General features: G+C 38.7%; 1 protein-coding gene across 3 annotated transcripts in view; it reads right to left on the bottom strand.

The window, feature by feature from the left end:
- Positions 1-17691, bottom strand: part of TNPO3 (transportin 3) — a 101257-nt gene that overhangs the window by 43001 nt on the left and 40565 nt on the right. For all 3 annotated transcript variants that reach the window (XM_047762907.1, XM_047762906.1, XM_047762908.1), the window contains 3 exons: positions 13022-13165; positions 1276-1451; positions 260-398 (listed from right to left, as the gene is read on the bottom strand). In XM_047762907.1, the coding sequence (XP_047618863.1) occupies positions 260-398; positions 1276-1451; positions 13022-13165 (459 nt within the window). The remainder of the gene's footprint in view (positions 1-259; positions 399-1275; positions 1452-13021; positions 13166-17691) is intronic.

Below are 17691 nucleotides of genomic sequence, written 5' to 3'. Positions count from 1 at the left end.
TTTCTTTCTAACAGGTTCCTTCAGGTTCCTGTAACAGGCAGTTCAGCTAAGCAGGTAAGAAAACAAAAATAATTCAATGTAGAAGCCCACATATAAATTTTTTTTAAAAAATCCAATTCAGAGGAAATTACTATATCACATTACTAGAAATACAACTATGATTTCTCAAAAAAAAAACCTGGACAGGAGTCAATGGACTGTAGATAATATGCAACATATAACTTGGAAAACAATGGCTTTAGCACACTACAAACACTACCTCATATTGAGGATGTCCTGCACAGATAAGAAGCAATTCCAGAGTTCGTAGGTCCCCAAGGCCTTGGCCTGGAGTACAAACAATTTTTTCAAGAAAAGTTTCACATAGTTCAGTGAAAATACGGCAGTAATTCAGAACTCTGTAAATGAAATAGGAATGAGAACACTGAGTCAGAAATCTGGATATTATGTGTACATAATCACAGAAACACTTAACAAGTAAGACGATCCTTAGCTTAAAGGACATGTAGTGATTATCTGCTATGTTGTATTACAATTTCCATAAAAAACACTTTCCTTAAATCAAATACATTTATACATATAAACACCTCATAAATCAGTTCAAATTCTCAATTACTGAAACATCTGAATAAAATTCCCATCAAATCACACTTGATACTTCAAAGCTCATACTCTAAATTTTTTTTAACAAATTTTTTTAAAAATTTTATTTATTTATTTATTTATTTTTGCTATTTCTTTGGGCTGCTCCCGCAGCATATGGAGGTTCCCAGGCTAGGGGTCTAATCGGAGCTGTAGCCACCAGCCTACGCCAGAGCCACAGCAATGTGGGATCCGAGCCACATCTGCGACCTACACCACAGCTCACAGCAACGCCGGATTGTTAACCCACTGAGCAAGGGCAAGGATCGAACCACAACTTCATGGTTCCTAGTCGGATTCGTTAACCACTGAGCCACGACGGGAACTCCTCTAATTCTTTGTTAAGGGGAAAAAATTACTACTCTTCATGATGACAATGTCTCCCTCTGCATTTAATATGCCACTCCTAGTTCAGAGGAGAATAACGAGCATCTTGAGGATGCAGTATATACATTTAGAGAGTCACAAAGGATCACAAAGGATAGATGAATAATAATAGGGGACACAGGAGTTCCCTTCTGGTGCAGCAGGTACTGCTATGGCATGGGTTTGATCCCTGACCTGGGAACTTCCACAAGACTTAATACCAGACCATACGTGAACCCAGAACTACTGCCTTTAATAATTACTCACTTGTCTAAATCTTCACGTGCCACAGCCATATGATAGGCAGTCTCTAATGTCAGGACTCCTTGAAAAAGTTGCATGGCTAATGGCAAGTTGGTTTCCACATTCTCAATGGCATAGAGAGCTGAGCACACACAGTCTGAAGCAGCTTCATGTAGGTTGGATGAGGTCTTATCCTGTTGCTAGGAGATAGCAGGAATAAGGACGTAAGAAGTATAATCATTAAGCTGTAATCCAAGTAATAGGAAAGCAATTATAGCCTATTTCTGAACACGTAGTTTAAATGCATAACTAATGGTCATGACCTTTAATGAGATAACATTCATCCATCTTCCTTTTTAAGACTGTTTCTCTATATGCCAAGCACATCAGATTTTTAAACCTCAATCACAGTCACATCACATCTAAAATCCATGTTTTGGAGTTCCCGTCGTGGCGCAGTGGTTAACCAATCTGACTAGGAACCATGAGGTTGTAGGTTTGGTCCCTGCCCTTGCTCAGTGGGTTAAGGATCCGGCGCTGCCGTGAGCTGTGGTGTAGGTCGCAGACACGGCTCGGATCCCAAGTTGCTGTGGCTCTGGTGTAGGCCGGCAGCTACAGCTCCAATTCAACCCCTAGCCTGGGAACCTCCATATGCTGCGGGAGCGGCCCTAGAAAAGGCAAAAAGACCAAAAAAAAAAAAAAATCCATGTTTTCTTCCATACCTGTCCCTCCAAAGAGAATGCCGTGTGTTCCCTGCACTGTTTTAGTCTATGGAAACCGTTTCCATCTTTTTGCTGATATTCAAGTACTATCTAAATAAAATAAAACGGTCCTACAAGCATCAAGGACTCATTTCTAATACATCATAACATTTCAGAATAACAAGATTAAACAGAGGTTCTTAAACTTCTGGGCAGGAAAGAAGGTAAATTAGAAAGGAGCAAAAACCAGTTTTCCATCTTTTCATTAGCAATGACACCTGCTAGCATTTAAGAAGCAAGGCCTTGGAAATTCTGAAGAAAAAGAATATTGAACCTACAATTCTATAACTAGGTAAACCATCAATCAAGAAGGAAATAAAAATATTTCTCAATAATATATGCAAGGAGTTCCCATTGTGGCTCAGTGGAAATGAACCTGACTAATATCCATGAGGACACAGGATCATCCCTGGCCTCGCTCAGTGGGTTAAGGATCCAACATTGCTGTGAGCTGTTGTGTAGGTTGCAGACACAGCACAGATCATACGGTTGTGACAAAGGCCAGCAGCTACAGCTCCAATTCAACCCCTAACCTAGGAACCTCCATATGCTGTGGGTGAGGCTCTAAAGAGACAAAAAAAAAAAAAAAGTATACAAAAGCTCAGTATTTATTTCCTACATATCCTTATGAGGAAGGTATTTGAGGTGGTTCAAAAAAACAGTTAATCAGGGAGTGTCCGTCGTGGCGCAGTGGTTAACGAATCCGACTAGGAACCATGAGGTTGCGGGTTCGGTCCCTACCCTTGCTCAGTGGGTTAACGATCTGGCGTTGCCATGAGCTATGGTGTAGATTGCAGACTCGGCTCGGATCCCGCGTTGCTGTGGCCCTGGCGTAGGCCGGTGGCTACAGCTCCGATTGGACCCCTAGCTTGGGAACCTCCATATGTCGCGGGAGCGGCCCAAGAAATAGCAACAACAACAACAAAAAGACAAAAGACAAAAAAAAAAAAATCCACAGTTAATCCACGTGGTGCAGTGGGTTAAGAATCCAACTGCAACGGTTTGGGTTGCTGTGGTGGCAAAGGTTCAATCCTTGACCTTGAGCAGTGAATTAAAAGATCTGGCATTGCCACTGCTGCAGCATAGATTGCAGCTTAGCTTCCCTGGCCCAGGAACATCCATATGCAATATGTGCAGCCATAAAGCAAAACAAAACAAAGTAAGTTAATCCAATCCAGAAGCAGAGTAAAGAGAAGTCAGGATGACAACGGGCACGGATCAAAAGAGCAACCAATACAAATTAGAGTAGATAAGAAGGTTCAAGGAAAGAAGACTTTTGGGTTTCCATTTAGGAGAATACAGTTGAGAGACTGTATAAATTTAGTAAAGATACATCAATCTTTTGTGAACAATAAACCAAGGACATTCAGAATCTCCAGGGGGAAAAAGGCTATAAGAGCAGGGTTGGGAGAACACAAAGACACAAAAAACTCTTCAGGTTATTCTTAGATTGAGTGGTGGTTCAGTAGTTAAGGAGCCAGTGTTGTCACTGCTGTGGTTCGGGTCTGGCCCGGGAAGTTCTACATGTGGCCAACAAGCAGAACAACCCACTGAGCAAGGCCAGAATCTAATCCGTATCCTCATGGAGACTATGTCAGGCTCTTAACCCAATGAGCCATTATGAAAACTCCTCAAATTATTCTTTTGCATATATCAGGTACTATTTAAAAAATATTTTTAGGAGTTCCCTTCGTGGCACAGCAGAAACGAATCCAACTAGGAACCATGAGGTTGCAGTTTTGATCCCTGGCCCCACTCAGTGGGTTAAAGGATCCAGCATTGCCATGAGCTGTGGTGTAGGTCACAGGTACAGCTTGGATCTGGTGTTGCTGTAGCTGTGGTATAGGCCAGGAGCTATAGCTCCAATTGGACCCCTAGCCTGGGGTCCACATGCCTCCATATGCCTCAGGTGTGGCCCTAAAAAGCAAAAAATAAAAACAAAAAGCAAAAATTAAAAAAAGGAAAAAAAAGCTATATAATAAGGTGATGGTCCAAGCATAAAGCAAATTAAAATATGGCATGATTTTGAACCACCGAATGAATGTCAAGTAAGAATATATGTGACCCAGACTCACTCTTACGTGGCAGAGGACTGGTCCTGACACTGGATTAATAGAGAAGATAATATAATCCTGGTACACTATCAATCAACTACACTTTAATAATAATTTTGAAAAAGTTAAAAAAAAATAAAAACTATATATAGGGAGGTCCTGTTGTGGCTCAGTGGGTTAAGAATCAGACGTTGTCTCTGTGAGGATTCAAGTTCGATCCCTGGCACAGTGCAGTGGGTTAAAGGATCAGGGTTGCCCTAGCTGTGGTGTATGTAGGTCACGGATGTGGCTTGGAGTCAACTATAGCCCAAGAACTTCTACATGCCACAGGTGTAGCTGTAAAAAGAAAAAGAAGAAAAAAAATATATATATATATAAAAAATTCTGGCACACTAACCTTAATCTCAGTCCACAGGAGTTGCCACTGTTTTAAGTTTGAGGTTCATCCTAGATCGTCCTCTATGCATATGTAATTATATTATAAACTTTTTAAACAAAAGTGGGACTTGAATTTTTAACACTGATGGCTTTACACACAACTTGGTGAGATGAGAACCAAGATTACCATTATTGAGGTACAGCATCGATAGACATGGAGACAAAGAAAATGACTAGCAAAAAAAGCATTATTAGCATTCTAACTTTTCTGAATTTTAACTTCTTTTTTTTTTTTTTTTAGCCTTTTTAGGGCCATACCCTTAGCATATGGAAGTTCCCAGGCTAGGGGCTGAATCGGAGCTGTAGCTGTTGGCCTACACCACAACCACAGCAACACACGATCTGAGCTGCATCTGCAACCTAGCACCACCGAGCACCACAGCTCACGGCAATGCTGGATCCTTAACCCACTGAGTGAGGCCAAGGATCGAACCTGCATCCTCATGGATACTGGTCAGATTCGTTTCCACCAAGCCACAACGGGAACTTTGAATTTTAGCTTCTGATGCGAGAACAACAGCAGAAATACACTAACAACAGTAGACTGCCAAAAATGTCTCCTTGAAGAATGTGTTTTCCTTTTCTTTTTGGCCACACCTGCACCATGTGCAAGTTCCTGTCGCAGTTCAAGTCCTGAGGATCAAATCCACACCACAGCAGCAACACAATCCACTGCAGTGACAATACTGGATCCTTAACCTACTGCTCCACAAGAGAACTCCCTCCTTCTTTCTTTAATTCACAATGATATCAATCTAGTATCATGCTGTTATCTTCTAAATAATAGTGCACCAGTATATAACCAGTACATAGTTTCCATACTAAGTGCCCAAGGCAGGAAAACCATTAGGGAGAAAGAGACAAAGTCACTCCCACCTCCAAAGATCAGTTTAATACTGTGCTTGAAATATTGCTGCTTCTTGTTATAAAAAATAGCCTATTCTAAGCACTCGATCTTACCTACCCAAAGAAATGTATTACTAGGCACTATTACTTTTAAAGTTTAAGAAAGAAATGTACAAATACATAAAAAAATTCTTATTCTATTAATCTGAGAAAATCCAAAATCCATCCTATATATACTCTGATGTTTAAGTAAACTATAACAACTACAAAGATAATATCCCAATCTGTAATTGTCTCAAAGACCCAATGGCCATTATTGAAAACACACAACTTAACACTTTTAAAATAAGGAAGGAATGCTCCAATTGAAAGACACAGTGACAGACTGAATAAAATAACAAGAGCCTACCATATGCTGTCTACAAGAGACTTACTTTAGGGCAAAGGACATAATGAAAGTGAGGGGACAAAGATATTTCATGCAAATGGAAATGAAAGAAAAGGAGTTGCAGTAGTCATACCAAACAAAATAGACTTTAAAACAAAGGCCATACATAAAGACAAAGAAGGACACTATTTAATGATAAAAGGATCAATTCAAGACGAGGATATTACACTCGGCAATATAAATGCCCCAACACAGAAGCACCCAAATACATAAAATAAACACTAACAGATATAGAAGGATAAATAAATGGAAATACAATAATAATAGGATCAATGCACAGATCCTCTAGATAGAAAATTAGTAAGACAACAGAGATCATAAACGACACAATAGAACAGAATTAATTGATATTTTCAGGATTATATATAAAAAAATACATTCTTTTCAAGTGCACATGGAACATTCTCAAGGACTGACTACATACTGGGGCACAAAACTAACCTCAACAAATTTAAGAGTACAGAAATTATTTCAAGCATCTTCTATGACCACAATGGAATGAAACTAGTAATAAACAACAGGAAAAGAAATAAGGAAAAAACTGATTATGTGGAGATTAAACAACATGATACTAAAAAACCAATGTGTCAGTGAGTAAATCAAAAGGGAAACAAAAATACCTCAAGACAAAGGACAATGAAAACACAACCATTCAAAATCTATGAGATATCACAAAAGCAATTCTTAGAGGGAAGTTCATAGAGATACAGGCCTTTCTCAAAAAAGAAGAAAAATCTCAAGTCAACAACTTAGCCCACCACCTAAAAGAACTGGAGAAAGAAGAACAAACAAAACCTAAATTCAGTATAAGGAAGGAAATCATAAAGATCAGAGAGGAAATCAGGGAGTTCCCATCGTGGCGCAGATGGAAACGAATCCGACTAGGAACCACGAGGTTGCAGGTTCAATCCCTGACCTTGCCCAGTGGGTTAAGGATCCAGTGTTGCTGTGAGCTGTGGTGTAGGCTGGCAGCTGTAGCCCCCTAGCCTGGGAACCCCCATATGCCCTGGGTGCAGCCCTAGAAAAGACAAAATAAAAAGTTGAAGAAAAAACACTCCCAAAGACATTCTATGACGCCACCATCACCCTAATACCATAACCAGACAAAGATACTCCCAAAAAAGAAAATTACAGGCTGATATCTTTGATGAATTATGGACATAAAAATTCTCAACAGAATTTTAGCCAACTGAATCCACAAACACATAAAAAAGATCATACACCACAACCAAGTGGTATGCACCAAGTTCACAAGGATGGTTTAACATGCAAATCAATCAATGTCATATACCACATAACAAAAGTCAAAAAAAGTCTATTATCTCGATAGACAAAAAGCATTTGACAAAATCCAACATCCATTCGTGACAAAAACTCTTACCAAAGTGGGTACAGAGGGAACATAACATAATCAAAGCCATTTATGACAAAATCACAGTCAATATAATACTCAAGAGAGAAAAGCTGAAAGCTTTCCCACTAAAATCTGGAAGAAGAATGCCCACTTCTCACCACTTTTATTTAACATAGTATTGGAAGTCTTGCCACAGCAATAAGACAGACAAAAGAAATAAAAGGTATCCAAATTGGAAGAGAAGAGGTATAAACTGTCACTCTATGTGGATGACATGATACTATATTTAGAAAATCCTAAGGACTCCACATAAAAACTACTGGAACTGATCAACGAATTCAGCAAAGTAGCAGGATACAATATTAACATTCAGAAATTGGTCGCATTTGTATACCAACAAGGAAATACTAGAAAAGAAATATAAAAATATAATACCTTTTAAAATCGCACCCTCAAAAATTAAATACCTAGGAATAAACCTAATCAAGGAGGTGAGAGACTTACATGCTGAGAACTATAAAGCATTATTCAAGGAAATTAAAGAGGACTCAAAGAAATGGAAAGATATTCCATGCTCCTGGATTGGAAGAATTAATATCATTAAAATGGCCATACTACCCAAAAGAAATCTACAGATTCAATGTAATTCCTATCAAATTACCAATAACATTTTCACAGAACTAGAACAATGAATGCAAAAATTTATATGGAACCATAAAACACCAAGAATTACCTAAGCAATCCTGAGGGGGGAAAAAAACACCATGAGGCATAACTCTCCCAGACTTCAAAACCAATATTACAAAACTACCGTAATCAAGACAGTGTTATTACTTGTACAAAAACAGACATACAGACGAATGGAACGGAACAGAGAGCCCAGATATAAACCCAGACACCTATGGTCAAATAATCTTCAACAAATGAGGCAAGAATAAAAAGTGGGAAAAGACTGTCTTTTCAGCAAGTGGTATTGGGAAAACTGGACAGCTGCATGTATATCAATGAAATCAGAACACTCTCGCATCATGCACAAAAATAAACTCAAAATGGCTTATAAACAAAATACCATAAAACTCCTAGAAGAGAATATAGGCAAAACATTCTCTGACCTCAACTGTACAAATGTTTTCTTAGGTCAGTCTCTCCAGGCAACAGATATAAAAACAAAACCAAACTTAGAAGCTCTTGCACAGTAACAGAAACCATCAAAAAAACAGACAACTTAAGGAATGAGAGAAAATAGTTGTAAATGATGCAAACGACAAGGGCTTAATCTCCAAAATATACAAACAACTCACAGCGAAAAAACACAAAACAACTCAACTGAAAAACAGGCAGAAGACCTAAAAAGACATTTCTCTAAAGAAATATGGAAGGCCAACAGGCACATGAAAAAAAGCTCAACATCACTAATTATTAGAGAAATGCAAACCAAAACTACAATGAGGTAACTAACCTTACATGGGTCAGAATGGCTATCATTAATAAGACTACAAATAACAAATGCTGGAGAGGGTGTGGAGAAAAGGGAACTCTCCTGCATTGTTGGTGGGACTGTAAATTGGTACAACCACTATGCAAAATAGTACAGAGGTACCTCAGAAAACTAAATATAGAACTGCCATATGATCCAGCAATCCCACTCCTGGGCATATGTCCATACAAACCTTTCATTCAGAAAGCTACATGTACCCCTATGTTCATTTCAGCATTATTCACAATAGCGAAGACATGGAAACAACCTAAATGACCATCAACAGATGAATGGATTAAGATATGGTACATATACACAATGGAATACTACCCAGCCATAAAAAAGAAAATGCCATTTGCAGCAACATGGATGAAACTAGAGATTCTCATGCTAAGTGAAGTCAGAAACAGAAAGACAAATACTACATAATATCACTTATATGTGGAACCTAAAATATGGCACAGATAAACCAAACAGACATGTAGGGCAGACTTGTGGTTGCCAAGGGGGAGAGGGGAGGGAATGGGATGAGAGTTTAGGGTTAACACATGGACACCATTACATTTAGAATGGATAAGCAATGAGGTCCTGCTATACAGCACAGGGAACTATATCCAATCACTTGTGATAGAACATGATGGAAGATAATGTAAGAAGAGTGTGCATATATACATATATATACGTGTATATATGTGTGTGTGTGTGAATGACTGGGTCACTCTACTGTACAGCAGAAATTGATGGAACATTGTAAATCAACTGAAATAAAAAATTTCTTTTTAAAAAGGGAAGGAGTTCCTGTTGTGGTGCAATGGGCTGAGGATCCACTGTTGCCTCTGCAGTGGCACAAGTTTGATACCTGCCCCAGCACAATATGTTAAGGATCCTGTGTTGCTGCAGCTGTGGTGTAGGTCACAGCTGCAGCTCAGATTCAATCTCTGGTCCAGGTCAGCCACAGACATGACCAAATAAATAAATAAAATAAGGGAAAAAAAGTGACTTTTTAAAAATATATACAGATTATAAACTTAATGTTACTTGATTCTGGTTTTGGTTTTTTCTTCTTTTTTTAAATTGAAGTATGGTTGATTTACAATGTTGTGTTAGTTTCAGGTATACAGCACAGTGACTGATACATATATATTTTTTTTCAGATTCTTTTCCCTTACAGGTTATTGCAAAACACTGAGTATAGTTCCTTGTGCTATACAGTAGGCCTTGCTGGTTACCTATTTTATACAGTAGTAGTAGTAGGTATATGTTAATCCCAACCTCTTGGGAGTTCCTGTCCTGGCTCAGCGGAAACAAATCTGACTAGTGTTCATGAGGACAGAGGTGCATCCCTGGCCTTGCTCAGTGGGTTAAAGATCTGGCATTGCCATGAGTTGTGGTGTAGGTAGCAGATGAGGCTCAGATCTGGTGTTGCTGTGGTGTAGGCCAGCGGCTACACCTCCGATTCGACCCCTAGCCTGGCAACCTCCATATGCTGTGGGTTCAGCCCTAAAAAGACAAAAAAAAAAAAAAAAATCCCAACCTCTTAACTTATCCCTACCCCAGCGCCTTTCCCCTTGGGTAACCATAAATTTGCTTTCTGTCTGGGGGTCTATTTCTGCTTTGTAAATAAGTTCATTTGTATTTTTTTTTAAGATTCCACATTTAAGCAATATATGATATTTGTCTTTCTCTGCCTGGCTTATACTACACTTAGTATGATAATCTCTAGGTCTACACATGTTGCTGCAAATGGCATTACTTCCTACTTTTCTACGGTCAAGTAATTTTTCATTTTATATATATATGTGTGTGTATATATATATGTATATATATATATTTATATTCATTCATCTGTTATTGGACATTTAAGATTGCTACTATGTCTCAGCTTTTGTAAATATAGTGTTACAATGAACACTGTGGTGCATGTCATCTTTTCGAATTATATTTTCTCTGGATATATGTCCAGGTGTGGGATCCTTGGATTATATGGTAACTCTATTTTTAGTTTAAGGAAACTCCATACTGTTCACCGTGGTGGCTGTACCAATTTCCATTCCTACTAATAGTGTAGGAGGGTTCCCCTTTTTTCCATACCCTCTCCAGCATTTATTATTTGTAGGCTTTTTTTTTTTTTTTTAAGGGCCACACCTGCAGGAAACAGAAGTTCCCAGACTAGAGGTCAAATCAGAGCTACAGCTGATGGCCTACACCACAGCCATGCCAGATCCAAGCCCCATCTGAGACCTATGCTGCAGCCTGAGGCAATGCCGGATCCAATGAGCAAAGCCAGGGATCAAACCCACATCCTCATGGATACTAGCCTGGTGGCTAATCTGATGAGCCAAACAGGAACTCCTATTTATAGGTTTTTTGATGACCTTCATTCTGACTGGAGTGAGATGATAGCTCATCAGTTTTTGATTTGCATTTCTCTAATAATTAGCAATGTGGAGCACATTTTCATGTGTCTATTGACCATCTATATTTCTTCTTTGGAGAAATGTCTATTTAGATCTTCTGCATATTTTCTTTTATTGGGTTGTTCGCTTTTTTGATATTGAGCTTATGAGTTGTTTCTACATTCTGAAGATTAATCCCTTGTTGGTGGCATTGTTTGCAAATATCTTCTCCCATTCTGAAGTTTGTTTTGTTTATGGTTTCCTTTGCTGTGCAAAAGCTTTTGACTTTAATTAGGTTCCATTTGTTTATTTCTGTTTTTATTTCCACTACTCTATGAGCAAGATCCAAAAAGATACTGCCATAACTTATGTCATAGTGTTTTTACCTATGTTTTCCTCTAGGAATTTTTTTTCTTTTTTAGGGCCATACCCGCGGCATATGGAGGTTCCCAGGCTAGGGGTCTAATCGGAGCTGTAACTGCTGGCTTATGCCACAGCCACACCAGATCCAAGCCGCCTCTGCAACCTATACCACAGCTTATGGCAACTGTGGATCCTTAACCTACTGAGTGAGGCCAGGGATCAAACCTGTATCCTCATGGATACTAGTCAGGTTTGTTAACTGCTCAGCCATGAAGGGAACTCCTCTAGGAATTTTATAGTATCTTATGTTTAGCTCTTTAATCCATTTTGAGTTCATTTTGTGTATGGTGTTAAGAGAATGTTCTAATTTAATTCGTTTACAGGTAGCTTTTCAGTTTTCCCAGCACCACTTATTGAAGAGACTGTCTTTTCTCCACTGTATATTCTTGCCTCCTTTGTTGTACATTAATTGATCATTAGTTGTATGGGTTTATTTCTGGGCTTTTTTTTCCTTTTCCATTGATCTATATCTCTGTTTCTCTGCCAGTACCATATTGTTTTGATGACTGCAGCCTTGTAGTGTAGTCTAAAGTCAGGGAGCCTGATTCTTCCAGCTCCATTTTTCTTTCTCAAGATTGCTTTGGCTATTCGAGTTCTTTCCTGTTTCCTCACAAATTGTAGTTTTTTCTTCCAGTTCTGAGAGAAATGCTGTTGGTAATTTGATAGAAATTGCACTAAATCTATAGACTGCCTTGAGTAGTATATTTTAACAATATTGTTTCTTCCAATTCAAGAACATGTTGTATCTTGCCAGCTGTTTATGTCATCTTCAATTTATTTCATCAATGTTTTATAGTTTTCAGAGTATAGATCTTTCGCCTGCTTAGGTAGGTTTATTCCTAGGTATTTTGTTATTTTGATGCGATGGTAAATGGGACTGTTTCCTTAGTTTCTCTTTCTGATCTTTTGTTGTTAATGTATAGAAATGCAACAGCCCTCTGTGTACTAATTTTGTAACATGGAACTTTACTGAACTCACTGATAAATGAATATATTTAAGTTTCCTGGTAGCATCTTTACGATTTTCTTTGTATAGTATCATGTCATCTGCAAACAGTGTCAGTTTTACTTCTTTTTCAATTTGGATTCCCTCAATTTCTTTTACTTCTCTGACTGCTATGGCTAGGATTTTGAAAACTATGTTTAAAGAATTTTTTTATTACTTGAATTTTTAATATTTAAATTACTGATCTACACATAAGACTCCTTTCCTCTTAAACCTAACTACAGTCTATTATTGTGAGTATTAAAACTAATACCTTAATGTGGTACTTGGTAATAAAGGGAAAACACTTCTTTTTTTTTGGTCTTTTTAGGGCTGTACCAAGGCATATGGAAGTTCCCAGGCTAGGGGTTGAATCAGAGCTATAGCTGCCAGCCTACACTACAATCAGAGCAACTTGGGATCCTCACCCCACTGAGCGAGACCAGGGATCAAATGCGCATCCTTGCAGATACTAGTCAGGTTCATTACCACCGAGCCATTATGTGAAATCCAGAAAACACTCATACCCTGGAAGGGCAATTACTATAAGTAACTACATAGCAGAAAAAAACAAAACCATTTACTTACCAAAACCTCAAAAAGGAGTGCCAGTAACTTATTGTTAGCCATGAAGTTACTGTCCAAAACTCCCAAGTTAAACCAGCTTCCCAAACAGCGAAAGACCTTCATAAGCATTTTCTCATCTGTTCCTGCTTTTTCTACACAAGTCATCTGAAAAGAAGAAAAAAGGTTACAACAAAGTGTCAATCTTTATATTTAAACCATTATTACAATCACCTTACAGGCATAATAACAAGAAGGATAACAAAACAGCTAATAGCTAAAAGTGCTTTTTAAGTGCCAGTTTCATCATCACTCTTAATTTATTTATTCTCCTCTAAAACTGTATAGGTAAGGGAGTTCCCGTTGTGGTGCAGCAGAAACGAATCCAACAGTCTCCATGAGGATATTTAAAAATGACTTTTGCAATCACGTTAGAAATATCATAATTGCTGGAGCTCCCTTCATGGCTCCGTGGTTAACAAACCCGACTAGGATCCATGAGGATGCAGGTTCAGTCCAAGCCCTCAATCAGTGGGTTAAGCATCCGCAGTTGCCGTAAGCTGTGGTATAGGTAGAAGACACGGCTTGGACCCCACATTGCTGTGGCTGTGGCGTAGGCCAGTGGCTACAGCTCCAATTCGACCCTAGCCTGGGAAACTCCATGTGCTGCGAGTGCGGCCATAAAATAGCAAAAAAAGAAAGAAAGAAACATCATAATTGCCATGGTGTTTAGAAGGCACGGGAGTGTGGTATATAATCCCGTAATGATCTAAATGATGACAACTGTACTTCCAAGTAGCCATGTTCCCCCTATGTTTGCAGTATCAGGCAATAATAATTACACTTATTAATTAACTGAATTAAGCTGAAATGAAGGAAGAGAAAAAGAAATTATTCAAGTTAAGTTCACAGCAACCACACACCCACACCCACACCCACACATACCTGAATCTTTAACACTCTTCTGATGTAAACTCATCTCTCAACTGGTTGGCCTTTATGCTTCCTAATGACATTTCAATTTTAATAAGGCATCATGTTTACAAATGGAAGGATTTCATTATACATTCTAACTCCTGACTCAAACTTAATGACAGAATTTTGGGAAAATTCTACATCTAAAACTCATTGCTCTGAAGAGAAGAAATCCTGTTAATTAAATAAAAAACTCACCATAAAGCTTCTCTTTGAGAACTATATTATTAAAAACGGTCTCTTAAAGTTAAGACCTCAAAACCTAAGATAAACGCCAGAAGAACTCGCCAGCAAAAATACACCAGAGATAAATAATAATTGATCGTGAATTAACAAAATGGAGAATAAATGAAGGGAGAACTAGCCAGGCTCAGTTCGAGAGTAAGAAGAACAATATTAAGAAAATTTTAGGAGTTCCCATCGTGACGCAGCAGAAACGAATCTGACTAAGAACCATAAGGTTGTGAGTTCAATCCCTGACCTCACTTAGTGGGTTAAGGATCCAGCGTTGCTGTGAGCTATGGTGTAGGTAGAAGATGCAACTCAGACTTGGAGTTGCTGCATCTCTGGCATAGGCCAGCAGCTATGGCTCCAATTAGACCCCTAGCCTGGGAACCTCCATATGCCACAGGTAAGGCCCTAAAAAGGACAATAAATAAATAAATAAATAAATAAATAAATAAATAAATAAATAAATAATTTAAGGATCCATGAAGAAGCAGGTTCGATCCCTGGCCTCGCTCAGTGGGTTAAGGATATGGCATTGTCGTGAGCTGTGGTATAGGCCACAGCTGCAGCTCTGATTAGATCCCTAACCTGGGAACTTCCATATGCCATATGTCATAGATGCAGCCCTAAAAAGAAAAAAAAAAAATTTAAGACAGTATATTTAGGAATGAGTCCATTTGAATAGTCCACAGAAGTGTAATACTGATAAGAAAATAAGATAAAATAGAACCATTAGAGAGAACATGTGGGAAGTGAATGCAAAAGGTTCTAAGAAGCCTTTAGTATCTGCTATTACAGCCAAATACTTATTTTTCTTGGCAATTGTGGACTAGTTTCATCCTCAAGGATACATGACAAGTTACATTCCAGAATTATAGGCCTTTTTAAGTACCACAAGGATAGATTTTTCAGATTTCATGATGATAAATCAAGCTATTACCTGTTGTCAATTATGATGAAGCACTAAGTCAAGTCCAAGTGGCTACTACTGCACTTGACCACTGTGGCAGTAATAATAACTATAAGGACTGTAGTGGCTGTTGGATTCTTTTGAGTTCATTTGAGTGCTTACAAAAAGAAAATGACAAGCTCCGGTTTATTAACTCAGCTCAAGTCACAGTCTGAGAACTTTAGTTTCCATGACAGCTCTAAATGAAGCTCTTATTTTTTTTTCAGCTGCAGGGCTATTCTGCTGAAACTCATATACAAAATTTAATTGTGTGGCTTGCTAAATTACAAACAACAGCTGAATTTACAGTCTCACCAAGTTTCTCATGTGAAAGTTCGGAAATTGAGTAAAGAATTGACTTCTGGATGCAAGGAGAGATTCTTATACTAAGTGAAATAAGCCAGAAACAGAAAGACAAATATCATACAATATCAGTTACATGTGGAATCTAAAAAAAAGAACCTATCTACAAAACAGAGTCAGACTCACAAAGAGAACAGACTTGTGGTTGTCAAGGGGGAGAAGAGGGGGAGTGGGATGGATTGGGAGTCTGGGGTGAGTAGATGCAACTCCATTATAATTTACATTTAGAATGGATAAGCAATGAGGTCTTACTGAACAGCACAGGGAACTATATCTAGTCTCTTGGGATAGACCATTATAGAAGATAATGTAAGAAAGGCAATGTGTATATATGTATGACTGGGTCACTTTGCTGTACAGCAGAATTGGTACAATATTGTAAATCAACTACACACTAATAAAAAAAAAAAAAAAAAAGAATGGACTTCTGAAGCCTGGAATAGAGACATCTGGTTGGACCCTAATGAAACTGAAAATCCTGAAACCCTAAGTCACTCTGAGTCTCCCTTACCAGTAGTAGTAGCCCGGTTTCCAATATCTCACTCTAGCCTTCCTCAGCTTGAAAGCCCTGAGACAGATGCCTTGAAAGAGGATGACCATTCTCTTCAATACCTAGCACAACCATCCCCTCTACCAGCCATAACTATGGTCAAATCTCAGCATGTTCTAGAGAGACAGGTACACACAAGAGAAAATAAGTTATATACCAAGAAAACTGTTAAACTTTGCTAATATATACCTGAAGAAACCTGGGAAACACACTAGAGTGTATTCTAAAGGTGTCAGATCAAAGAAGGCTGGAATATAACACCAGACTGACCAAACTCACTGATACATGTGTACTTCCTTGAGATTCTGGGTTTAATGAATATATGGAGCCTCTGGGAAGTACCAATAGGAATATCACAGTGCAAATATCTAAAATTTTAGAACAAACTTATATCCTCTTCTACAGGTAACTATTTTCCTTTTGAGAAGCAACTTCTGGCTTGCTATTGGGCCTTGGTTGGCCTAACCATAGATATTAGATGATCATGTGACCTGAGATTCTCATTATGAACTGCATATTGTCTGAACTACCTAGCCATAAGGTTGGACATGTAGAGAAGCAACATGTCATCAAACGGAAATGATGCATAAGAAGACTGAGGCGTTCCCGTTGTGGTGCAGTGGAAACGAATCCGACTAAGAACCATGAGGTTGCAGGTTTGATCCCTGGCCTTGCTCAGTGGGTTAAGAATCCAGCGTTGCCATGAGCTGTGGTGTGGGTTGCAGATGCGGCTAGAATCTAGTGTTGCTATGGCTCTGGCGTAGGCTGGCAGCAACAGCTCCAATTAGACCTCTAGCCTGGGAACCTCCATATGCCGCAGGTGCGGCCCTAAAAAAGGACAAAAGACACAAAAGACAAAAAAAAAAAAAAGATGACGGCTAAGGTACAAGAAATGCATAAGAAGACTGAAGTACATCAAATGGAAATGATGCATAAGAAGACTAAGGTACAAGAAGGTCTGGAGGTATAAGAAATTTGTACAAGTAGGTGGCTAGATTCCTTTGACACTATCTCTTCTTGCACCGATTCCATGCCTATAGCCTCCTGGGGTGTTCCTTACCACCAGATAACTAAAGAACAAACTCAGTTTTGGATTATAGATGGATCTGCACAATACGCTGGTATCACCTCAAGGTGGACAGCTGCAGCATAACAAGCCCACTTAGGGGCTATAATGAAGGCCAGTGAAGGAAAATCCTCCTAGCAGGCATAACTTCAAGCAGTATATATGGGTCTCCACCCTGTCTGGAGTGAATGATAACCAGAAATATGGACCTCTACTTATTCATGAACTTTGCTAATCATTTGGATGGATGATCAGGGATTTGGAAGAAACAGGATTGAAAGATTGGTGACAAAGAAGTCTGAGGAAGAGGTACAAGGATGATATATAAATGGGCACAGATTGTGAAGATGTTTCTGTCCTGTGTGAATACTCACCAAAAGGCATCCGCTATAAAGGAACCTCCCAGTAAGAGATGGACAAAATGACAAACTCTATGATGTCACCCTCTTTCCTAGGCACCAAGTGCTTGCTCAATGGGCTCATAAACAATGTGGTCACAGTAGCAGGGACAGAGGCTAAACATGGGATCAACATGGATTTCTACTTATCAACTGGTAAACACT

Source organism: Phacochoerus africanus, chromosome 16 (genome assembly GCF_016906955.1).
Source record: "Phacochoerus africanus isolate WHEZ1 chromosome 16, ROS_Pafr_v1, whole genome shotgun sequence".
Taxonomy (NCBI): Eukaryota; Metazoa; Chordata; class Mammalia; order Artiodactyla; family Suidae; genus Phacochoerus; species Phacochoerus africanus.
Note: the sequence above shows the minus strand (reverse complement) of the source record. Positions and strands in the feature narration are given on the sequence as shown.